General features: G+C 42.9%; 2 protein-coding genes across 4 annotated transcripts; one reads left to right on the top strand and one right to left on the bottom strand.

Moving 5' to 3' along the window:
• Positions 1–120: 120 nt before the first annotated feature.
• Positions 121–8,547, bottom strand: cmtm6 (CKLF-like MARVEL transmembrane domain containing 6). The gene is made up of 5 exons (XM_058054032.1): positions 8,400–8,547; positions 7,545–7,668; positions 3,017–3,193; positions 1,991–2,089; positions 121–1,335 (listed from the first exon to the last, which is right to left on the bottom strand). The coding sequence occupies exons 2-5, from the start codon at positions 7,659–7,661 to the stop codon at positions 1,159–1,161; spliced, it is 570 nt and encodes a 189-aa protein (XP_057910015.1). The 5' UTR covers positions 7,662–7,668; positions 8,400–8,547; the 3' UTR covers positions 121–1,158.
• A 458-nt stretch (positions 8,548–9,005) lies between these two features.
• On the top strand, positions 9,006–22,880 carry cpne4a (copine IVa). 3 transcript variants are annotated; one of them, XM_058053004.1, is made up of 17 exons: positions 9,006–9,129; positions 10,200–10,391; positions 10,477–10,491; positions 10,556–10,656; positions 10,771–10,842; positions 12,306–12,380; positions 13,822–13,905; positions 14,004–14,093; positions 14,861–14,959; positions 17,153–17,239; positions 17,912–17,971; positions 18,253–18,386; positions 18,490–18,544; positions 18,754–18,805; positions 19,945–20,078; positions 20,223–20,459; positions 21,650–22,880. In XM_058053004.1, the coding sequence occupies exons 2-17, from the start codon at positions 10,274–10,276 to the stop codon at positions 21,779–21,781; spliced, it is 1,545 nt and encodes a 514-aa protein (XP_057908987.1). In that variant the 5' UTR covers positions 9,006–9,129; positions 10,200–10,273; the 3' UTR covers positions 21,782–22,880. The 3 variants fall into 3 exon arrangements, 2 of the variants coding, with proteins under 2 accessions (XP_057908987.1, XP_057908986.1); XR_009119883.1 differs by having other exon boundaries at positions 10,477–10,656; positions 19,953–20,078; positions 21,650–21,794; XM_058053003.1 differs by having other exon boundaries at positions 10,477–10,656.
• The last annotated feature ends 1,688 nt before the right edge of the window (positions 22,881–24,568 follow it).

Below are 24,568 nucleotides of genomic sequence, written 5' to 3'. Positions count from 1 at the left end.
TCCAGTGGGAAATGTGGTTCAACACCTACATCAATGACCACATGTATAACATTACCGCAGAATTGACTTCAGTCAAAGCAGACTCTAAATATTAAAGAAAGACGATCAAATATAGGATATTAAAGACATTTTAATATATGACAGTAGACATGAATATACACATGCAGCTCAAGAAGCCACTCTTTTGACACAATGTCCATTATATTACATTAAAACGTGACCCACTAAAACGATGCATTATTACATTGTTTCTTACTTGCAGTCCATCTAAATTCTAGGCATATATTTTAATTGAAAACAAAAACATATTTGTCTTTAATAAGAGTTTAACATCTGAAATATGAAATTTGTTTCATTTCCGAATTTTATGACATTAATTACAGTTAATGAAAAATGCATTTAGTATTTCATGTCGAAAATTGACAATTTTGAATGATAACAAAAAAAACAGCCACATCCACTGAAAAGATATTAATGTAACTTTTGAATAGTGACACGTTTTAAAATCACAGGACACAATATTCTTATTTTGCACAAAACTTCTACCTTTGTATTCTAACTTTGTACCACAAAACTAACTAAATAGTAAGAAAACACAAACAAATCTCAGCATTTTGACACAAAAACTGACATAAGACACACAGCTTCAAGTTGTTAGGCTTTGAAGAAAGTTGAAGTATCTCTGACACAAATACTAAGGTTTTTTTTAAACCAATGTGGAATTGTCCATGAACAAAAACATTTGAAGAAGCTCTATCTTAAATATTGCCAATTACCAATTTGTGTAGTTCTATTACAAATATGTACAATCTTTATTGCTGTTACTGTACTACTCGTCTACATTTGTTTTGCTTGAATTTGTAGTCAGCAAGGACATTCTATCTGCGATTGTTTGCTTACACAACAGTGACAGAAAGCATGAAAAGACAAAAGTTGACAGTTGAAACTCTTCCAACAATAAACTTGAAAGCTGAATATTGAGTGGATATCTGCTCATCTATCAGATTACAATCGTTGGTTTCCTGAGTGGCGCCCACAGCTGGCTAGAAGACCTCAGTAGTACAAGGAATTGGAAAAAGTTGAGGGCGATACAGCGCCGCCTTGTGGATTATCGTGCAACATGTCTGACCCACAAACTCACACATCACACACAAAGCGTTATTCTGTTGCTTTGGCGTCTGTGTTCAGCTTCTCCGTCTCCACAGGAGCCTCCACCGCTGACACGTTACTTTCACTGGGCTCTGCCTTCTCACCTTTGGCGAAGGGAAGCCCATAAGTCTTCCAAAATAAGACCAAGTCACACACAAATGCTGCCGTTGCTAGGAAGCCAAACACCTGGAGGAAATAACCACAAAGTATCATCACTAGAAGGTAGGTGAGGACAGAAGAATGTAGGCAGGAAAACAAGGAGCGGTGTTTCCCATACATTCATTTATTTGTGGTCGCCTGCCATAAACTTGCCACGACATGCAGGAATTGCAGGAAAATGCTACTTCTGTGCAATACATTGTTTTTAGTGTGTTTTATGTTTGTTTTTATTAGCATTTATATTGTATGCGCACTAAAACAGAAGAAGCCTTTTTTAATCTTGTACTTTTTGCAATAATTGTTAACAACCTTCATACACACCGGTTCTGCTAAAACCTAGTCTCCCCAATGTAGGGTACGCCAATGCTAATAGTGGGTGCGTGAATAAAACTGAAAAACAATTAGCACCCAACACTCATAATTACTGTATTTTCCGCATTATAAGGCGCACTTAAAAGCCATTTTTTCAAAAATCGACCAGACACCTTATAAGCCCGTATCACTTATGTGTGCAAAAAAATCTGTAAAAATTCCAATTGCATCCAAATACATCATGGCCAATTATGCAAATTTGGCAATGGCATAATTTTGTCTCACACACACAGCCTGCACTTCACTGCCACAAACAGATTGTGGGAAACACCAACAAGGTTGAGAATGAAGACGGAAAATATGGTCTTACCACAGCGCTCTTCTCCAGGGGCGTGGCACTGTTGATGGCGGCAAACACGATGGAGGCCAGGAAGAAAAAGAATGCCATGGCACCAGTGTACAAAAAGTCCTTAACACACAACCAGAATAAACATCATTTATTTATTCCATCATAGCAAAATTTCATTGTTTTCAATGGCTCTTGCAGTGTTAGTTAAGTTACATACGACATGCTATGCTCCTATAGACCAGCTACACACAATAACCAGCACAGAAAGCATTCTAGTTCTTCTAGAATCTGCACCTATTCAGCTGTATTTCTTTGGATTTCGTGGTTCCTGTGAAAACTGCCTGTCTGCTAACTTTACAGGAGGTGATAAACGGCAATTTATCTTTATATAATGTCCGTTTTTAAAGGGGACCTATTATGCTCATTGTTTGACCCTTCAAAATGACACACAATTATCCGCACAGAAAATATTTTACATTTTGGGGAATCTGCATCTATTCCAGTTGTATTTCCTTTGATTTGTATTTAATGCCAAAACGATCTGTTTTAATTTACTCCACCCGCCTCATGCCCGCCTCCGGGCATGCACACTCCACTGTGATTGGCCACAACTCCAAAGTGCTTAGTAATTATGAACCTTATGAGGAAGTCCACCCCTCTGTGACATCACAAAGCACTGTTTTACCATGCCTTTTGAAACCGAGATATCCCAAATTACTTTCAGAACTCACTTCCAAATGTGCAAACCTCATTATCTGAAACTTTGTCATCGTTTAACACAAAAATACAACATTCTAACTACACATATAGGTCAGAAATAAGAGGTAATGAGTCTGTGTTTTCGGACGACCTGCACAGGTATGGGGCCATGGCCACGTTTTGGCTGGTGAGCACAACAAGTTGTTGCTGTCACATTTGTGCCATTCCTAAAATATATTGACATTTCTTTATTTATTTTGCTGAACTTAGGAAGAACATTCCGGAACGCGCCCACACACAACACAGGCGACATGTGACGGCGTGGAGGCCATGTGACATAAACATTACCAGGCGGGGCCACCAGGAGATTCCTAGCCTCAGCTTCAGGGTTGTGGATAGGAGGATGAGGAGCAGCAAGGTGAAGAGGAAGGCCATGCAGCTGACAAACTCAAAAAATTCCAATGCCATGCAGTCGATGCAACTGTAGACCACCTCCTCCAGGATGAAAGCCACCAAGGACAGCAGCTGAAACCACAAAACGGCAAATTTAAAATAGAAATCACGCTAGCTCAATATCTTGCTGCAACAACATAAAAAAACCACAACACCACCAATCATCTTGATCAGGGGTGCTCATTAAGTCGATCGCGAGCTACCGGTCGATCGCGGAGGTGGTACTGGTCGATCGCTGGTCGATCGCTGGTCGATCGCGGCGTGACATTACAATAATATCATCCCAGCATCAATGCCGTCACTTGATTGATATACAGGGAAGCCATTCAGATGACAACTGAATGTTGCCCTTCGGGCGACCAATCAAATCAAACAACGTCTCTAAGTGCAGCAGAACTTACGATGTCAGCCTATCATCCATCCCCGTTACTTGATTGACATACAGGACAACCAGTCAGATGACAACTGAATTTTGACCTTTAGGTCACCGCTCATGCGTAAACAACGATGCAAAGTGCTAAGCTAGTCGGCGAATTGCGAGATTTTAAAGCCCTCGCTAAAGTTTATGGTCACTAAAATGAGTGAAGGAGCTGGACCAAGTAAAAAGGCAAAAACTGGACCAAGTAAAAAGGCAAAAAACATATCACTTCCATACGGATATGGAATATTATACGGATATTGTGATACGGATATTATCCATGACTGATAAACATTTGGAAGTGTGCTTGAGGCTGGCTATCAGCAGCTACTGTCCGGACTATGCATCCCTGGCTGGTTCAATTCAGTGCAAGTCATCAAAGTAAACTCAGGTAATTACAAAACATGTTAATAGTTAATTATGTGTGTTTTGCAATATTGGCTCATTTGGTTATGTAAGGTACATCAACATACATTGTACGTACAAATAATCCTCAATACATTTGAAAATAAATAGATGTTTTGCATTTTTGTAGTGGGTAGATCATTTTGACTCGGTCATTTTAAAAGTAGCTCGCATGCTGAAAAAGTGTGAGCACCCCTGATCTTGATGGTCTACTGTGAGCGCTACAGGAAGTAGCTTCCCGCCATTCTGGCTAAATGTTGCGACAGCGCAGGTCAGCCGCTCGGAGATGTGCTAACTACAGCGCTCTGCTCCCGCAGCACTTTCACTTCCCGCTGGCCACTTCCTGTGGAGTGGCAGGAGAAGGAAGGGCGAGTCACGGCGAGGCCGACCGAAACCGCACCGAAGAGGCTGCTTTCTTCTATCAGGTGTTCCTAATAAAGGCAGTACTAACCAAGTGTTGTTAATGTGATTGCTGGCGTTACGTCAGTGACGTCTGTCATTTCAGAAAACCGAATGTCAATCATAATGATGATGTCACTCAGTGTGCATGGATGGATAAATAATCGTGTCTATTGTTTTTTAGTTGTTTCAAGTTGGGCTGTCGAAAATAACGTGTTTATTTAATTCATTCATTCATTTTCTACCGCTTATCCTCACAAGGGTCGCAGGGGGTGCTGGAGCCTATCCCAGCTGTCTTCGGGCAAGAGGCAGGGTACCCCCTGGACTGGTCGCCAGCCAATCACAGGGCACATATAGATAAACGACCATTCACACTCACATGTGTTTATTTAATTAATTATGTTATGTTATTATATTGTGTTTTTTTCTGTAATTAGCATGCACACTTTTGGAACATCCCCACACAGTCACACAGCATCTGATGCTCTCAACACATATCTCGTCCATTCATCCTGAGAACGACTCACTCTCATTACAAGAATGTGAGATGCATTCAAGGGACACTGCGAACATCACAAAAAACAGCTTTATAATCTCTCTGTGTGTGTGTGTGTGTGTATGAATAAACAGGAAGACAAACTCATAATAACATGGTTCACAGCGTGATTCAGATGTTCTGCTATTAGAGAGACTAGTGTGCGTTAAATAGATTTTAAGACTTGTGTGGCATCTTTTAGCTTGAATTACATATTCAGTTCATTTGGAGTTCTTAGTACATACAAATATTTACCATCCTGTCATTTACAATATCTTTCCGTTAATTAAATACAGTAAAAATTACTGTTATTAATATGATTATAATTTTTAATCAGCCCAGGTTTCTAGATGAAGGACGATTAGGTCAAGTATAGTTTTATTTGTGCTGTAAACAAAGACACTGATAATATAATTTTACTTTTTTACAGCAGACAGATGACCAACTTACATTGACAGCGTGTACAATTAATAGGGGGGGGTGAGTTGTGTCAAAATTACTGAGTGAACACATACACCAACATTTGACACTTGAAGTGTTGAAATCCAAACAACTTCTCTGTTTAAAATCAGTGCACGTGAGTTCCTTCCTAAACATCTGCGGTGGTCATTCATACACAGAACCTTCTAGAAGTCCTTACAAAAAGCTTCCTTATTACAACATCACTCCTTAGGTCAGAGGTTCTCAAATAGTGGGGGGTGGGGACGGGTAAAAGCGGGCGTGAGAGGCAGCGGGAAAGGTTTGCAGATGTGCTATTGTTTTTTTTTTAGAATTACAATGCTGGTGGCAACAACTCGTAGTTTGCACAGATAAATAAATACTACAACTTAAAATGACTGAGAAACACTGCCTTTAGTTAATCAAAATAATGCCAGGTCACATTTTGTATGATGAACGAACACATGATGCTTATTTGACTGTGATGCCACTGGATGCATTTAACATTGTTTGTGCAAAATAAGACAAATATGGCAACAGAGGTGGGTTAGGGTTAGAGGCAACTAGAGGTGGCATATAGAAAAAGTGGAATTCATTTCATTTATTTTCTACCGCTTATCCTCACAAGGGTCATGGGCGTGCTGGAGCCTATGCCAGCTGTCTTCGGGCGAGAGGCGGAGTACACCCTGGACTGGTTGCCAGTCAATCACAAGGCACATAAGGGTCATAACAAAACGAAAATGACACGTCCTGGTAAGACAAGTACGGCAGGTTAGACTTAATAAATTAATTCAATAAATACATTTAATAAATTAATTAAAGGGCTGCACAGCTGAGAGTGGTTAGCACGCAGGCCTCACAGCTAGGAAACCCGAGTTCAATTCCACCATCGGCCATCTCTGTGTGGAGTTTGCATGTTCTCCCCGTTCATGCGTGGGTTTTGTTCGGCTTCCTCCCACATTCCAAAAACATGCTAGGTTAATTGGTGACTCCAAATTGTCCATAGGTATGCATGTTAGTGTGAATGGTTGTTTGCCTATACGTATGTGCCCTGTGATTGGCTGGCGACCAGTCCAGGGTGTACCCTGCCTCTCACCCGAAGACAGCTGGGATAGGTTCCAGCACCCCCGTGACCCTTGTGAGGATAAGCGGTACAAAATGAATGAATGAATGAAATTAATAAAATTAAAGAGTAAGAGTACAGAACATATTCTTGAACATTTGCAATAATTTACCAGTCCTGGGCCGAAATGAGGAATTATGACATCATACCGGTAACCTCCGATAAATACCTCCGATAACCAATAATTTTAAAGGAAAATTACTCAAATGGTGCGAGATTACTTGTACTGTGCTGAAGCTGGGTTAGCATGAGTAAATCAAGAGCTCCTTTCCTGTGACGTGTAAACATCCTGTCGTAGCTTCATCAGAGCTCACAAACATGATTGTTTGACATTTTGCCAAATGCCTGCAAACATCTCGCGATGAAGGGGGGAAAAAAACATGGAGCTTCAACACATCAAACCTTATCAGCCACCTGAAATGCCAGCGTTGCTATGACGCCCGAGTCCCAGAGCTTGTTCCTATCTGCGCTGCATTTAAAAAGTGCTGAAAGCTAAAGCAATCTGTGCTTTTTACCATCGTTGAAAATACCGGCTTTTGTCGACTAATAACTCTGAGTCACTGTCTGTAGTTCTGAGCAGTCGCTATTTTTTTTAATGTTTTGTTCATGGTAGCAATATCATCATATTTTGTACAGTTGTACAGTTTGTCAACTTTGTTTAATTCCCTCTACCTCCAAGTGTGCACAAACTAAAGTTAAATCTATATTTAAAAAATAACTCACCCTTGAAAGATGTACTGTCCTAAAAATGTTTGAGGTGTTTGAGTGATCTATCTAACTTTTGTGGGAAAGTGAGAGATGATGAGAGACTGTCATCACACATCCATGTTCCCGTCAATGTAAACTAGGAAGTGTCATCGTGGGTGCATGTTTGAGTGCTGCTCGGGGACAAATTCGAAAATTGGTTAAAATGTGTGGGAAGTTTCTTCGATTGGACAAAGTTGAGAGGCCATGCGAGTGGTTGGATTTGCATGAATTGGGCAATTGTAACACAAAATCCTGAAGGGTGTGATTACTAGTAATATTACTAGTAAAGTATGTGTCTACAAGTAGTTCTATTACTAGTAGCACTATATGCAATAATGTACACAGGGCGGCCACTCACCACTTCCATGATTTTGACGATGAAGCGTTTTTTGTCCAGATGAGGTGACGGGACCAGGAAACATGATGAGTTTGGGTTGGGTGCTGTCGTGGAGGAGTAAACTTCATGGGTGGCCATGATGGAGCTGAGAAACACAATGAAGCTCCAGTCACCTTGTTTGACATAACCTGTTTCATAACCTGTACATAATAGTGAAACATTTCGGCCAACATTGTGGGAATGCCTTTCATGTTGTCAGTGTTCCTCACCAGAGCTCAGGTCAGCGAGCAGCAAAGAGGTTACAAGAAGGCTTGTGTTCCAACTCTGGTAATTTAGGATAATCTGTAAACTCATTTTATTTTTATTTCCTCATAGTGATCACGTGATCATTTTCGAATAGAATCAGCTATTTGAATAGGCATTCTTCTCCTGAGTCATGAGGACCGCTCAGTTAACTCAAAGTGAAAGTAGGAAATGTTAGTGAGTAAAGCAGGTGTTTCTACTTCTAAAGCCACATTAGTGATAATTTGACAGTTGCCTTCATCTTTTATACGCACGCTTTTAAAATAAATTAAAATAGTGACTATACTGGACAGACTTCAACGAATTCCTTAAAATACAACGTAAAAGTTTCATTAATAGCGTCATTCGTCATTTAACCTGAACTAGCTTCTGTCAAACAAACCATAACCGATTGAGGCCAAAGTGGCGTAGCGACAAAAACATTTTCCTGATGTTGGCTAATAAGGCAAAAACAAATCGACAAGTGTACAATATAACTAGAAATCACATAGCATAAATCCTTCAGTTGAGCTTTACTGTTGCTTAAAAGCTGCTAAACAACAGTAAATTAGCATGAACAAAGACGAGACTTACCGCTCAGGTTTGTTCGTATCGAACAACAAGTTTGTAGATGTTTATGTCACTCCAAAGTGACAAAAAACCAACTTCCGCGTTGACTTTTTACTTTGTAGTCTGGGAACGTTAACCGGAATCCCGAGTAGGACTTCCGGCCACGCCTTTCAAACTATAAGCGCTTTCATCGTATGGTTGGCTGATGGCTTTCTAAACCCTGTTTCTTTTTAAAAACACTTGATGTTTGAGAATGAAACTCATTGTACGAAAAAGTAGCATTACGACGAATTTACACCACATGAGGTCCAATAATTGTGTAGAAAGAAGAACAGACAGTCATTGTTCGCTTATGTGACATTTATTTAAAACAAGTAGTGAATATCAGATAATTAGTAGTGTGTTATCAGATAATTATCAGTGAATTAGCAGGGATTGACATATCAAACAGATTAAATTAACAGTGAATTAGAATTAGCAGTGAACTCGTGCACACTCGTCTGCAGGGCTTGCAGCTCCGATGTTGTCCCGCAGGGGGCGCCCCAGCACATTTCTTTGAGTTTTCTCGGGGTGCGAGGAGGGGGGGCCGCATATGGGTGTACGGGTTTTCCCGCTTTTTAAGGCGTTAGAGGCGGCGTGAGGCTGAGAGATTCTCCAGCTGCCGGAGGAGGAGGAGGATGAAGCCAACTGATGTCAGTTGTGAACTGAAAGTGGAAACTTTGTGACGTCTTCCTCTTCTCGTACCTGGCACCAGGTAAGAACTCCACATTTCTCACATCATTCATCATATTCATCATCTGGTGCATCCTCTTCTTCCAGGGGATTGAGTGATGTTCTTCATTGAAAAATAATTGTTGTCATTTGTGCATCTTTGCTAAGACTTGGATTTACAGTCTAGGAGCTGATAGTGTATAATGGGATGAGTCGAATTCACTCAAAAAGCATTTTTAAAACATGCAGCACACCTTGATATTAATCATGTGACCTGTAGTGTTGAGGAAGTAGCTCATTCTGCTGCTTTATTGATTCAGCACCACCATCATCATATTGTTTTCTAGTTTCAAGTTTCTTCTTCACATGACGATGTTATCTGTATTAATGGACGTTCTGATGATGAACAAACATGTCTTTTTTATTGTTTATATTCAGATCCTTGTCTGATTACTTTCGTACATATTGATAACATGAAGGATTAATAATTAATTCATTGAAGGCTTATTTTGTATTTCAGTTTTCATTCATTCATTTCCTTCATTCACGCTTTATGGTCCCTAGTTGCAGTTCCACGTTTGGCCAGTAGATAAGAAAGTGTCTGCCTTTCAGAGTTTCTCCAAACATTTACCCACAATCCTCCGGGAGTGCCTTGAACGACATCAATTATTACCGCTGTTGTCGTGCAGCATGTGTGTGATGTCACAAGCACAGTTTTAATCCGCCAGTGGGAGCGTTCATCCGCCCGCATGGCTGCTCAGTCGCCCCACAGCCTCAGTAGGCTGCCATTAAAGCGCCCTGCTTGCACCTGCTTGCCTCAAACACACACATGATTTTTGGTGGATGTCCTCCAGGCTTGCCTTGAGGGACAGGAAGTTTGCTTTTATGAGTACTTCCTGTGAGACAGCTCATCCACACATGGATGCTCAAAGAGTTTCATGTCAAACATCTCTGCAGTGAAGTCTCACGTTGTAACCTGAGCTGCAGGCGGACGTTGCAATGGAGCTGATGCATGAATGCATGTATATGATGACTTCCTGTGTAGGTTCATATCACACACAAACACACGCAAAGTCATCACAAAGGTCATTTGCTTGTGCTTGCTATATACAGACTTCCTGTCCCGACTCTGCCATGAGTGACATCTATGAGTCAGCGGCCCACTCGCTGGGTCTGTTCAGCAGTCCATGTCTCACCAAAGTGGAACTCAGGCTCACGTGCAAGGCCATCTCCGACCGGGACGCTCTGTCCAAACCAGACCCCTGCATCGTCCTCAAGATGCAGTCGCACGGCCAGTGGATGGAGGTCTCACTCTCTTTGTGCTTTGAAAGCATTTTTCCCTGTAGGGGGCGCTCTTTACACCACACTCAAAGGGGTTTGACGTCCACAGGTGGACCGCACGGAGGTGATGCGTAGCTGTGTAAACCCCTCCTATTCAAAGGTCTTCACCTTGGACTTTTACTTTGAAGAGGTGCAGCGTCTGCGCTTTGAGCTGTACGACATCTACAGCAACTACAACGGTGTTAAGGATGCCGACTTTCTGGGGGCGGTGGAGTGCACACTGGGACAGGTGAGACTCTTTTTTTGCTGTGTTTGTGTGCCAATCCACCATCAATGCTAATGCAAATGCTAACAGCAAAGAGTGTTCTTTGTTGTGTGTGTGTTTGTGTGTGTTTGTGTGTAGATCATCTCCCAAAGGAAGTTGTCCAAAGCGCTGCTGAGGCCAGGGGGCATCGTGGGAAAGACCATTATCACGGTGATCTTTTCAAGAGAGGGTGTCCAGAGTGTTTTCAGCCTATTGTGAAAATATATATTATTAGCCATTACACAAAGTTTTGCTTTGTCATCTATAACACACAGCTAAGCTGTTCAAATAGCTTAACATATATAACATAACATATATTATTATATATTATATGTATTATATATTATTATTATACTTAACATATATTAACATTGGATTGGTTGTAGCAAGGGCGGCACGGTGGTCGAGTGGTTAGCGCAGACCTCACAGCTAGGAGACCAGGGTTCAATTCCACCCTCGGCCATCTCTGTGTGGAGTTTGCATGTTCTCCCCGTTTGCATGTTCTCCCCGTGCATGCGTGGGTTTTCTCCGGGTATTCCGGTTTTCTCCCACATTCCAAAAACATGCTAGGTTAATTGGTGACTGTGAGTGTGAATTTGTCTATATGTGCCCTGTGATTGGCTGGCGGCCAGTCCAGGGTGTACCCCGCCTCTCGCCCAAAGACAGCTGGGATAGGCTCCAGCACCCCCGCAAATGAATGAATGAATGAATGAATGAATGAATGTAGCAATGTAGAAAATCGATCAAAGTATCAAAGTGGCCCCCGTCCTTTATTTTTTATGTAATGTACAAACGTATCATCCTTTATGCGACACTCACTGGAAAAAGTTTGGATACCCCTGACTTCAAGTCTTTTACACTATTAAGCTTCTTCTTATCATACAATTATAACTATACTGTATAAGAACATATGTCAAAACGTCAAAAATTTACGCCAAAAGTTTGCCGCGGTTTGCGTATATATTCGGGTTAGCATACAATATGGCATGTGTCTTGTTGTGTTATTAATACATTGTGTAAGTCCAACTGCATTTGTAATGTATTTTTAGCACAAAATGTCCTGTTAGCATTGTTAGCTTGCTAACAAAAAAAATCTGTATGTCACCCTTCAGAGGTCGACACCCAAAAATACTACCACAAATCACGTTTTTTGATGCATAAAACAATTCTAAATGCATGTAAATATGAGGAAATTATGAATGAAATGGATAAATGAACATTTAAAGTGCTCATGACTCAAAAAAAACAATAACTCACTTAATAGAAATGTTTTGTCATACTGCAGTCATAGATAAATGAGAGCAAAAAATCAGCCGAGAAACGCCTTGTATCCAAAAAAACAACAAAAAAGAAAAACACTCCTAATATGCCAGGTAAAAAAAATATCTACAGTGGTCCAGCACCTTCTCCCAGAGCTTCCAGCAAGTGGCATTTGAGACTCAGCGTACTCAACTCAACTCACAGCCACAGTAGATACAAATAAATTTGGTCTTGTCGAGAGAGCCATCTGCCAGAGTTTTGAAGCTAAACGTACCTGCTGGTGGCTCAGCGACACCACTGCATTTTTCCCTTTGAGAAAATCTACATGAAGTAACTGTGTGTGTGTGTGTGTGTGTGTGTGTGTGTGGGTTCAGATCACAGCAGAGGAGCTGACTGGGAATGACGATTACATTGAGCTTTCCTTCAGTGCCAGGAAGCTGGATGACAAGGTACACACACACAGACACACATACAGTACATCTCCACCAGCAAATGGCAGAAAACCGGGGGAATTGATACCCCCCCACCACCACCCTCTCCCAGTTCTACTTTTGCATTAAAAGTGACTTGTTATGATTATTGGATTAGATTCAGGAGTCTTCTTCAATTTCCATTGTTCACTTGCGCACACTAGCCAGTTTAAAGCCCTAAATATGCCTCTCACACTTGTTAAAGACATTTAAAGTATAAAATATGTAGGTACCCACCACTAATGAACGATAGTGTAACATGATGGATAAAAGGATGGGATCTGGATCACAGGGTATTCCTTTGCCTGGTTGGGTTAGGCTAGCATTCGAAGCTAGCAGGCTACAGAGAAGGCGTTTTTCCAAATGTTCACCTTCCTGCAAGTTTTGAGACCAGATTGACTGGTGAAGCGGGGCTGCACGTTGATGGAGTGGTTAGCGTGCAGACCTCACAGCTAGGCGACCCAAGTTTAATTCCACCCTCGGCCATCTCTGTGTAGAGTTTGCATGTTCTCCCCGTCCACGCATGGGTTTTCTCCGGATACTCCGGTTTCCTCCCACATTCCAAAAACATGCTAGGTTAATTGGCGACTCCAAATTGTCCATAGGTATGAATGTGAGTGTGAATGGTTGTTTGTCTATATGTGCCCTGTGATTGGCTGGTGACCAGTCCAGGGTGTACCCCGCCCCTCGCCCGAAGACAGCTGGGGTAGGCTCCAGCACCCCCGTGACCCTTGTGAGGATAAGCTGGAGAAAATGAATGAATGATTGACTGGGTCGAGTGGTTAGCACGCAGACCTCACAGCTAGGAGACCAGGGTTCAATTCCACCCTTGGCCATCTCTGTGTGGAGTTTGCATGTTCTCCCCGTGCATGCGTGGGTTTTCTCCAGGTACTCCGGTTTCCTCCCACATTCCAAAAACATGCTAGGTTGATTGGCGACTCCAAATTGTCCATAGGTATGAATGTGAGTGTGAATGGTTGTTTGTCTATATGTGCCCTGTGATTGGCTGGCAACCAGTCCAGGGTGTACCCCGCCTCTCGCCCGAAGACAGCTGGGGTAGGGTGCAGCACCCCCTATGACCATCGTGAGGATAAGCGGTAGAAAATGAATGAATAAATGATTGACTGTTGAAGCTAGTGCTTCCATATTAAAGCATATTAAAATGGTGCATTCAGGGACCATCAAAATAAATGCAAACACTTTACGAAAAAAACGGCATAGAGAAATAAATGTGGGTACAAAACTGCAGGCTTGTTGAAACAGTGGTATGCTGTATGTGTTACTTGTATTATCACATATCTAGAAATGATCACCAACTTTTGGTGAACAAGATGTGTATCCGGGAGGAAACCTGCAGATTTTCAGGAAAAGTCTTTTGAGTGTACGTTGGTCATGCAGTCATTGTGTTGTTATTGTTCAGGACTTCTTCACTAAGTCAGATCCATTCCTGGAGATCTATCGCCTCAACGAGGATGCCACACTGCAGCTGGTCTACAGAACAGAGGCAGGAAGTCCAGCACATACACACACACACACACACATACACACACTCGCACACATTGTGTAAAGTGCTTTGTTGTTGTTGTGCATTTGCTGTGTCAGACGGTGATGAACAACTTGAATCCCGTTTGGAAAACCTTCAAAGTTTCCCTCAACTCGCTCTGCAATGGAGACCATGAGCGCAAGCTGCAGGTACACACACACACACACACACACACACACACACACAAGGTCAGTGGATGCTGAGGTGGCATCAATGATGCTGGAACAGGATGAATGAATGAATATATTTCATTGTCTATGTGTGTGTTGTTAAGCGTTTCCCTGATGATGTTTGGTTGTCAATGGTTGCCAAGGAGACAGAGCCAGTTATTTTCAGCTCTTGTACTGCTGCCAATAATGAAAGTGTTGAAAGTTGACAGACTTAAAGACTTAATGTCCTCCTGAGCGTGACAGCTCGTTAAGTCGGGTATTATCTCTCAGGTAGCTAAAGCTCCTCTTCCTCTTTCAACCTGCCAGAAAACCAGAAGGATGGATGTTCACTTTAATGAGGCATACGGGCACGCACACACACACACACACACTCATCATCTAATTGGTTCGCTTGCCCACTTGACTCTCGTTGACCTACAGCCAGCACAAAACACTACCATTGTCCTCCACAAGGTCCTCGTTATCCCGTTATCAGCTCCGACAGACGTCCGAATCATATCTGTCAACATTGACATTGTAAAATAAGCGAAGTCTTCAAGACAAATAAGGGAAAAATGAGGGAAAATAAAGGAAATTTTCATCTTCCACAATAATTTATTCTCTCACATCTTCATTTTTTATTTAAGCTCATCTGTTCAAGGACTTCATGATGATTAAACATGAAACATATATATGCTAATAACATGCTAATGAAGCTCTGGGTACTGTACTAAGTGTGTGTGTGTGTGTGTGTGTGTCACCATCAGTGCACTGTGTGGGACTGGGACTCTAACGGGAAACACGACTACATTGGAGAATTTGAGGCCACCTTCAAGGAAATGAGGGGCGCCATCGATGGACGACAGGTAGCATGTTCAATACACACTTTTACCATAACTTGCAATGTAACAGCCGCAACTTTTTTCTTGATCTATGATTAGATTAGATTATGTTAGTTTAAGACAGTGTTAGTTTAAATTCATTTAAAATGACGTTTGTTTAATGTACATCAGCACTGTTTTAGTTTAAGTTAGTTTAAGACAGCTTTAGTTGACATTAGTTTAAGACACTGTTAGTTTAAGTTAGTTTTACACTCTGTTAGTTTAAGATCGTTTAACACAGCCTTAGTTTTAGATTAACATAGACATAGACTTTCTTTATTGTCATTGCACAATAACACAGCAGTGAAATTGCCAACGAAATGTCGTTGCCTGGCTCCCGTGTAATAAATAATAAATAATAAATAATAAATAATAAATAATAAATAATAAATAATAAATAATAAATAATAAATAATAAATAATAAATAATAATGTGGAGAATAAATACATTACATCAAATATGAACAACAATGTACAGCGTAAACAGTAATTTGTACAAATAATTTAAATAATTAACGCAGTTTAAGCTAGTTTAAGATCACGGTAGTTAAAAAGTCCTTGTTTAAGTTGAAGTCAATTTAAGGCAGTGTTAGTTTAAGACAGGCAAGGAGATCCAGGTTCGATTCCCCGCTCAGGCATCTCTTTGCATGTTCTCCGGTTTCCTCCCACATTCCAAAAACATGCTAGGTTAATTGGTGACTCCAAATTGTCCATAGGTATGAATGTGAGTGTGAATGGTTGTTTGTCTATATGTGCCCTGTGATTGGCTGGCGACCAGTCCAGGGCGAGACTCCGCCTCGTGAGGATAAGCGGTATAGAAAATGGATGGTTAGTTTAAGACACTGTTGGTTTAAATTTGTTCAAAACAGCTTCAGTTGGCTTAAATTTAGGTTAGTTTAAGTTAGTTTAATACAGAGAACGTGCAATTACGTAACAAGCAGAAGTTAGAACAGAGAAAGGCAAGACTGAAGGACATTCTCTTGTTGAAGTTGGCAGAGGGATTCCTTCGAGTGGCGGCAAAATCTTCTGCTACTCATTGAGTAAAAATACTCCTGGAGGAGAAATGTGATTCATGTTAGCGCTGCATGGCAGCAGACTAGTGATTCTCCTTCAGCAGCAGAAGTAATTTAACGGCTGACTGCTCGACACCAGCGCTGAGACCACTTTGACCTCATGAAGCTATGAGACTGTAATGAGACTGTGATGAGACCATGAGATCGCTCCACTCTCTGTCCTCCTTCTACTGGCGTCTACTCGAATGCTAGCAGAACAAAAGCTTTTTACGGTTTTATTCTGAAGACAGGATATAAAAGACGTCGTTATCGGTTGAGTAGCAGGAATTCACACAGGACTCGTTAATGGTGTCCACTAGACCACGTCTTCTCTGTCTCCATGGCGACATGTTTAGTTGTTAGCTTCGATTCTGATACTTGAATGTGCTCCTATAAGCTGATCCATAATGCTGGATAGGGTGCATGTCAGTAACATGGCCATTGCAGCATGTTCGTGCACCCAAGGATGCTTCCACCGTGACCCTGCAGGCAGCTTTCACCACTTGCAAGCCGACGGCAGCGTCAAGAAGCACCAATTAGTAACGTGATGCCTTTAAAGACGCACCTTGGCGGGCGGCGTGATGCAATTAGCGCACACTAACAGCAAGGCCGAGCTAGCCGAGACGCAGCTGTCCACGAGATGAGCGATGAGACAGGAAGGAGGCGTCCGCCAATTAAAGAGCTAACGTTCCCTTTACAGATATAACCACAAGATGACAATATACAAAGAAAAAAAAACTCTCAGCAGCTACTTCTAGCTCATTATTTTTAGTCTCTTGTCATGAGGCTCGATGCTACTAGCACGCTAACAAATAGCCATCAAAGACAATGAAGGAAAAGAGCATTCAAGAGGTGGCGTCCGTGATGAGTATATGGCGTGTGCGCATTTTCAAAGAACAATGGCCACGCCCACCCTCATCTAACAACACCAGTGAGAAAATGAAGAGTTTGTTTGCCAAACCTTCCTCCTCCTCCTCCTCTTCTTCTATTGTTCTGGCTGCTTCCTGCTCCTCCTGTGACGGACATGTTAGTGTGCACCACAACTAACACACACTCAGTTTTCATCATCGTCATCATCACATGAGCTGACAAGGGTGTGCTAACGTACTAATTTGTGTGTGTGCAGGTGCAGTGGCCGTGCATCAACTCCAAATACAAAGTGAAGAAGAAGACCTACAAGAACTCTGGCATCGTCATCCTCAATCAGTGCAAGGTGGGTTTTTTTCTCTTATTGTTAAAATGGTGCAGGAAGTGTTTGGCCAGGAAGACAGGAAGTGGATCGTTAGCGCAACAGGCTGATGGCGGTCAGGCAGCATTTGAGTGTGATGTTATGCGACAGGTGGAGTCAAAGTCTGTAAATGTCATGCAGGCAGGATGAGATGGCCCACTAATGGGCGTCTCACAGGGACGCCAGGTTAGGACAGCGTGATGGATGAGAGAGCGCAGAGTGGGCGGAGTCAGGAGACAGAATGAGAGCAGCTTAGATCTTTAATGACATACAGGTGAGAATGACTCCCTGCCTCCATCCTCGTAGCGTCACTGGCCTCCTTTCCTTATTCCCTACTTCCTCATTCCCGACTTCCCTCCATGTCAGCATGTCAAAGCGTAGGGTTGGGTGGCGTACACAGGAAGTAAGGTCATTTTGAGGTATGGAATGACTTCCAGTGTCTTATTGTCTGACACAGACAAATGTGGAAGCATCCTGGTCAATACTGACTGATCATTGACCTGACTGATCAATGAATTGATTGATCATTGACTTGGCCGGTCAATGACTTGACTGATCAGTGAGTTGACTGATCAATGACTTGACTGGTCAGTGACTTGAGTGGTCAATAACTTGAATGAATCATGCGAATGATTTCTGTCTGTGTTGTGTGCACAGATCATCAAGATGCACTCCTTCCTGGATTACATCATGGGGGGCTGTCAGATCCAGTTCACCGTAAGCACACACACACCATATACACAAACATTGCATCCAGGTCAACGTCCTGCTTCTTATTCCGCCGCCTAGCCTCTTCCAGTGCCGATGGTGTTGCCATGGAGATGGTAACCATGGCAACACCATCCGCCACCCGCCTGGCCGAGTGGCCCAGTTAGCTCCATGGGCCTCTTCTGTGGTCGGACTGGTCCCACCAGTCAGTGGGCTAGGGGGTGAATGAGGTCACTGCCTTTGACCTTTGGTTTTGGAGGAAGCTCTTTCAAATTGATTCTTTCCTTCAGGTCGCCATTGACTTCACGGCATCCAACGGTGACCCTCGCAACAGCTGCTCGCTGCACTACATCCACCCGTACCGACCCAACGAATACTTGAAGGCACTGGTGGCGGTGGGCGAGATCTGCCAGGACTATGACAGGTGGGTCATGCTGAGCTAACTAGCATACCTTCACATGGTCACGTGTCCATACATGAGGACTTCACAATGAGAGGGTCAACGCATGTCTTTCTCCTCCTTTCAGTGACAAAATGTTCCCGGCATTTGGCTTTGGCGCTCGCATCCCACCTGACTACCAGGTAACTCACTGTGGCCCCCACCTTCTCATCGTGCAATGCTGCTCAACTGCCCTGCTGGCCAAGCGTGACATGACAACAATGAATGGCTTGACCTGTCGGGGGCAGCCGAGTGACGGAACGCTAAGCTTACATTCAAGCTTTAACATCAAATATGCTTCCTGTTATCCTACCCCCCCCCCCCCCCCCCCCCCCAACCCCCATGCCTTCAGGTCTCACACGACTTTGCAGTGAATTTTAACGAGGACAACCCTGAGTGTGCAGGTAGGAGCTTCACTGGGAAAACTCTCATCACCATGACAATAATGAGTATGACAATGATGGAGAGGATGAGAATGATGGTGAGGATGAGAATGATGACGGCAATAATGACGAGGATGAGAATGATTCTGAGGATGTGAATTATGGAATAATGCTGAGAATGATGGGGAGAATGATGGTGGGGATGAGAATGATGACGGCAATAATGACAAGGATGAGAATGATTCTGAGGATGTGAATTATGGAATAATGCTGAGAATGATGCGGAGAATGATGGGGAGGATGAGAATGATGACGGCAATAATGACGAGGATGAGAATAATTCTGAGGACGTGAATTATGGAATAATGCTGAGAATGATGGGGAGAATGATGGTGAGGATGAGAATGATGGCGGCAATAAAGACGAGGATGAGAATGATTTTGAGGATGTGAATTATGGAATAATGCTGAGAATGATGGGGAGGATGAGAATGATGACGGCAATAATGACGAGGATGAGAACGATTCTGTGGATGTGAATTATGGAATAATGCTGAGAATGATGGGGAGGATGATAATGATCATGGGCCTAATGGTGAGGATGAGAATGATGATGAGGATGAGAATGATGATGGGAAAAATGATGACAATAATTATGACGATGAGAATGACGACAGCGGTGATTGAATAATGATGATCAGAGTGATGCTGAGGATGAGAATGAAGAAGGGAATGATGGTAAGGGTGGTGAGGATGGGAATGATCACGGGAATGGCAATGAAATAATGATGACAAGGATGAGAATGGAGTTGAGGATGAGAATAATGATGGGATGATTAGAATGATGAGGAGGTGGATGCAAGTGATGGTGACAATGGTGGCAGAGGTTGATGATGCTGAAAATGATGGCGAGGGTGAAAATTCTGATGATAATAACAATAAGGCTATGTGTAAAAATGGTCTGAGTAGGAGTTAAGCTTGCAGCTAAAGGTCATGTGATCAGGCCGAGACTGCCAATTAACACAACATCCTCCACACCACAAGGTCCACATCAGCGTTGCCCTGCGGCATGCTGGAACTCCAACGATGCCAATTTGACTGCCCTTGAGCTGACCTCCACTGAAAGTTCGAAGAAGTTAGAATGTGTCCTGTTGTCCTCAGGCATTCAGGGGGTGGTGGAGGCCTATCAAGCCTGCCTCCCCAAGCTGCAACTCTATGGACCCACCAACATCGCCCCCATTATCAACAAGATCGCCAACTCCGCCTCGCAGGAAGTCCACACCAAAGAGGCCATGGTAGGAGCCAGTAGCATACTAACCTTTAAGCAAGCACGTCTCTTCTAATGGACACTAAAAGGGTCCAAACAAATATGTGTTGAGTTTGTAAAAGGGAAAGTGAAAGCAAAGTTATTGTCTCTGGAAATGTAATTGTTGTTCCAGCAATACTTCATCCTACTCATCCTGACGGACGGCGTCATCACGGATATGGCGGACACCAGGGAGGCCATCGTGCAGGCATCTCACCTCCCCATGTCCGTCATCATCGTGGGTGTGGGCAATGCAGACTTCAGTGACATGCAGATGTTGGACGGCGACGATGGGATCCTGCGCTCGCCCAAAGGAGAGCCCGTCCTACGGGACATTGTCCAGTTTGTTCCTTTCCGCAACTTCAAGCATGTGAGTGACAAGACTAGGCCTGTCATGATCATGGATATATCCATTTCATTCATTCATTTTCTACCGCTTTTCCTCACGAGGGTCGCGGGGGTGCTGGAGCCTATCCCAGCTGTCTTCGGGCGAGAGGCGGGGTACACCCTAGACTGGTCACCAGCCAATCACAACCATTCACACTCACATTGATACCTATGGACAATTTGGAGTCACCAATTAACCTAGCATGTTTTTGGAATGTGGGAGGAAACCGGAGTACCTGGAGAAAACCCACGCATGCACGGGGAGAACATGCAAACTCCACACTGAGATGGCCGAGGGTGGAATTGAACCCTTGTCTCCTAGCTGTGAGATCTGCACGCTAACCACTCGACCGCCGTGCCGCCCGATATATCGATTTAACATTTTTTTTTTTATGGTCAGTAATATGATCCCTTGATAAATTGACAGTGTATGCGCCTCTGCTCCATCTTTCTGTGGCTACACAGCTCAAATATGACCCCCAACACTAGTTTACATAACTGTGTGTGTGTAGGTTTTATTTAAGTGTTTTCTTTCCATAAAGTGTACAATCGCTGTTAGTACTTTCTGTTTCCCAGCGTGCTTTGCTGGTTTTTGTGTTTTGTGTTTAAATGGCTGGAAAGCACATGGTTAGCACTCGTGTACAAATAGTAGTTGGTTAATATTCTACATTATATGTTGATAGTGTTTTGTTTTAGCTACCTATCTATTACGTCGCTGTATGTAGTTGTTTTGACACCACGACTTGGAATGGTGTGTGAGCTGGTGACGCTATTTATAGCTCATACTGTATACTGTGTTACATTAGACAAGTACCATTAGTGCCTCAAATGTGACATGACAATTATGACATGACACAATTATCTTTGAATGATATATATTAAGTAAAAAAAAGGTCAAAATTATCAAATATTGGTTGATAATGAATAGCACATTTGTCGACCAGTAAAATGTGTTATCGTGACAGGCCTAGATGAGACTAAAGTTTGTTAGTGGTGCTCCACAAGGCGTGGTTCTCAGCCCACTTATCTTCCAGTATCACACTTTAATGAACATTTTGCTGTTATCTGTGCATCTAACAATGCACCCCAGCTGGTGTGTGACGGGTTAAAAAGGATGGATGAAGGAGGAAAATGTTTCAGATGTTTGACTGTTTTCTGTCTTCCTGTTGTTAGGCGTCCCCGGCGGCGCTAGCTAAGAGCGTGCTCGCAGAGGTGCCCAACCAGGTGGTGGACTACTACAACAGTAAGGGCATCAAGCCCAAAGTGCCGAGCCACTACCAGTCTTCCAGACCCTTTGGACCATGAGCATCTGCCTTCGCCATCATGGCCGTCACTCTCCTGAAAAGCACAACTTTTTTTTGTTTTTTGTACATTTTCACCACAATGACACTTGTTGGAACCTTTTGTCACATTTGTGTTGAGGGCAGGACATCCTGTTAACGTAGCGTCCACTTTGGGAGCATGTGATCAAACTGTTGGCTAGTGTGTTAGCGACTAGCAGACTTTAGTCCCCTCTAGCTAGTTGTAGCATCTTTAGCATCTGTCGTGCATGCAAGGCAGAGGAAAGTGTGCACAGTGAGTGTGCACGTCGACGTGTCCGGGGAGTGTTTCTAGTGCACGTACCCCCCCTACCTCTAGATTGTTTTGCTAACTTTGCTAAGTTGAAGCGTAGTGGAGCCAGCACAAGTGCACGTGCTGTCAGGCTCGTGCATGCTTGCGTGTTGTTTTGCATGCAAACGTGCACACTCGCGGTCATGATGTTTACATGTGGCTCTACTAGCATGCTCACAAGCGCGTGAAGGCAAGAGCCCCCACCTTCCCGTTAGTATGGATCTCATGCGGAGCTTCCTGGTCTGTGTTTCAATTTGTGCACTTCCATAACTTCAGTAGGTGTACTCTGTACTTTGTTCTGAATACAGCTGGGATAGACTCCAGCATACCCGCGACCCTAGTGAGGATAAGCGGTATAGAAAATGGATGGATTGATAGTTCTTCAGTGTATGAATTTTGACAGTATAGTGCTGTCCCAAATCCATTACAGTACTGTACACTTACTAGACGTGACGGTTGCAATATTTGCCTTCTTTATCTCTCCATTCTAATCATGTATTACAACCACTCAAGTTAGTACCTCCCCTTCCGCTACATAGCCAAATGGCTACCATTGAGGGCAGCAATTGTCCCTCAATCCACATTGAACATCTGGCTGCTGACAGCGTACTACATTTTGCCGTGAACACATCATATGCACTCAGAAAAAGGAAGCGTAAGTACGCTAGTGCACCAATTGAGACACAGCCCTGACACAGCCTTTTTGAATCCTCATACTTCCTGGTTGTGACTGTTTGATGCAATATAAAGGACGGGTTTTGGGTCACATGGCCTGCTGATGTATGACAATAAAAGTTTTATGAACTCAAAACTGCATCCATAAAAAGTCCTGTTTGGAGGACGCTCGTCAGAAGTTACAAAGTAAAGTGGGTCGTCTTAATGAGAGCTGTTATTCCTGTTGATCCATTAGAAATAATCCAACATGGCCGCCGGGCATTTTCCTGATGAAGATGGCATCATAATGTGGGTCGTGCCACAGGACATTTGATTAGGTACACTCAGGAAGCTAGATAATCTGAATATCTGGCCTTCAATCAGAAGAGGAAGTGGGGACGGCGGCACCCCCTGGTGTCAGGAAACCTGCATCATGTGATAGAGGTACAGCGGCCTCGGGGTTCAGAGCCGTGTCTCGTCACAGCTAAGAAGGGAAGCTTTGAAGAATGTTCTGCAATGAATGTCCTATCTCCTCTGGCTGATTACTTCTGTCTGACTCGACCACCACGCTGACGCAAGCGGCGGCAAGCTGAGAAGAAACGAGGGAACAAATAAATGACCACTCAAGACTTTGACACGGTATCTTCTCTTCTCCACCGGTCACATGACTGGGACATCCTCTCGCACGCGTCCTGTCACTGTAGCAATGTCCTTCCCATGATTGTGCTCGCCGACTTTGGTAACCATGGCAACCAGGTCCCATCGTCCATCAGACAGGAAACGTTATAGACAATTATGTCTCACTTATTACATACTTTTATTTTGAAAGATCCAACATATATGAAGTGAAAATGTCCTGTTACTGAGGTCTTATAGCACCACCAGTACAGGAATGTGTGTGTGTGTGTGGTTGCATTTCAAAACACATCAATATAACCACTAATGGTCCTCTATGAGGCCCACTTATGACATGGGTGGGCAATTGTTTTGAGCTATTGGGCTAAAACATTTTGTGTATCATGGAACCTCAGTTAGCATATGCTATTTATCAGTGCTCATGTCAAATTTTATCCTAATGTCACCATGCAAAATACACATTTTTCACCCGGAATTACTATAACATAAATTTTGTTTATTATCTTCGATTTTTCAAGGTAATCAACATAATAAGGTAGCCAAACCACTGTTGCCTTTCCAACGTTACCTGGTCATGTCGAAGAGTCAGAAGAGCAAGCAGTAAGTAACAAGTTTACCAGTGTCCTAACTGTTTATTTTGTGCAAATCATGGAGCAAAAACAGTTGTCTGTGTAGCATTATAGAGTGTGCATACGTGAAGCAGAGTTGCCATTTCTCCCCACAATCAATGTCTCAACCAGAGTTTTTTTTAAACACTGGCAGTCCTGAAGAAAATGTGTAATGACCACATTACAAAGTTGCTCATGCTGTAGAAAAAAAATGCTAAAATGCTAAAGCTACTCACCATTGAGAGACATCTTGAAGTAAACTCTTTTCTTGAGAAAATTCGGACTATCCAGTCTCCTTCCGGATCCGATTTGGGATCCTACACATATGGCTGTATGTTAAAAGCGGACATTTTAAAAAGAGAAATCAACGTTTATTATCAACCTCTCTACCGTTTATCAACTCATATAAAGTTGCGTTCACCGCTAGCGCCAGAACAGCGGAAGTCTTTCACACTCCTTCTCGGGAGTGTGGCAAACCACAGTGGAGTGGATGGGCGTGCCTGTCGGCAGGCGGTGGGTAGAATAAATTAAAACTGTTTTTGCTGGAAATCAAAAGAAATACAGCTGGAATATGTGCAGATTC

Source organism: Doryrhamphus excisus, chromosome 17 (genome assembly GCF_030265055.1).
Source record: "Doryrhamphus excisus isolate RoL2022-K1 chromosome 17, RoL_Dexc_1.0, whole genome shotgun sequence".
Classification (NCBI taxonomy): domain Eukaryota; kingdom Metazoa; phylum Chordata; class Actinopteri; order Syngnathiformes; family Syngnathidae; genus Doryrhamphus; species Doryrhamphus excisus.
This window is presented reverse-complemented; position numbering and strand designations above follow the sequence as displayed.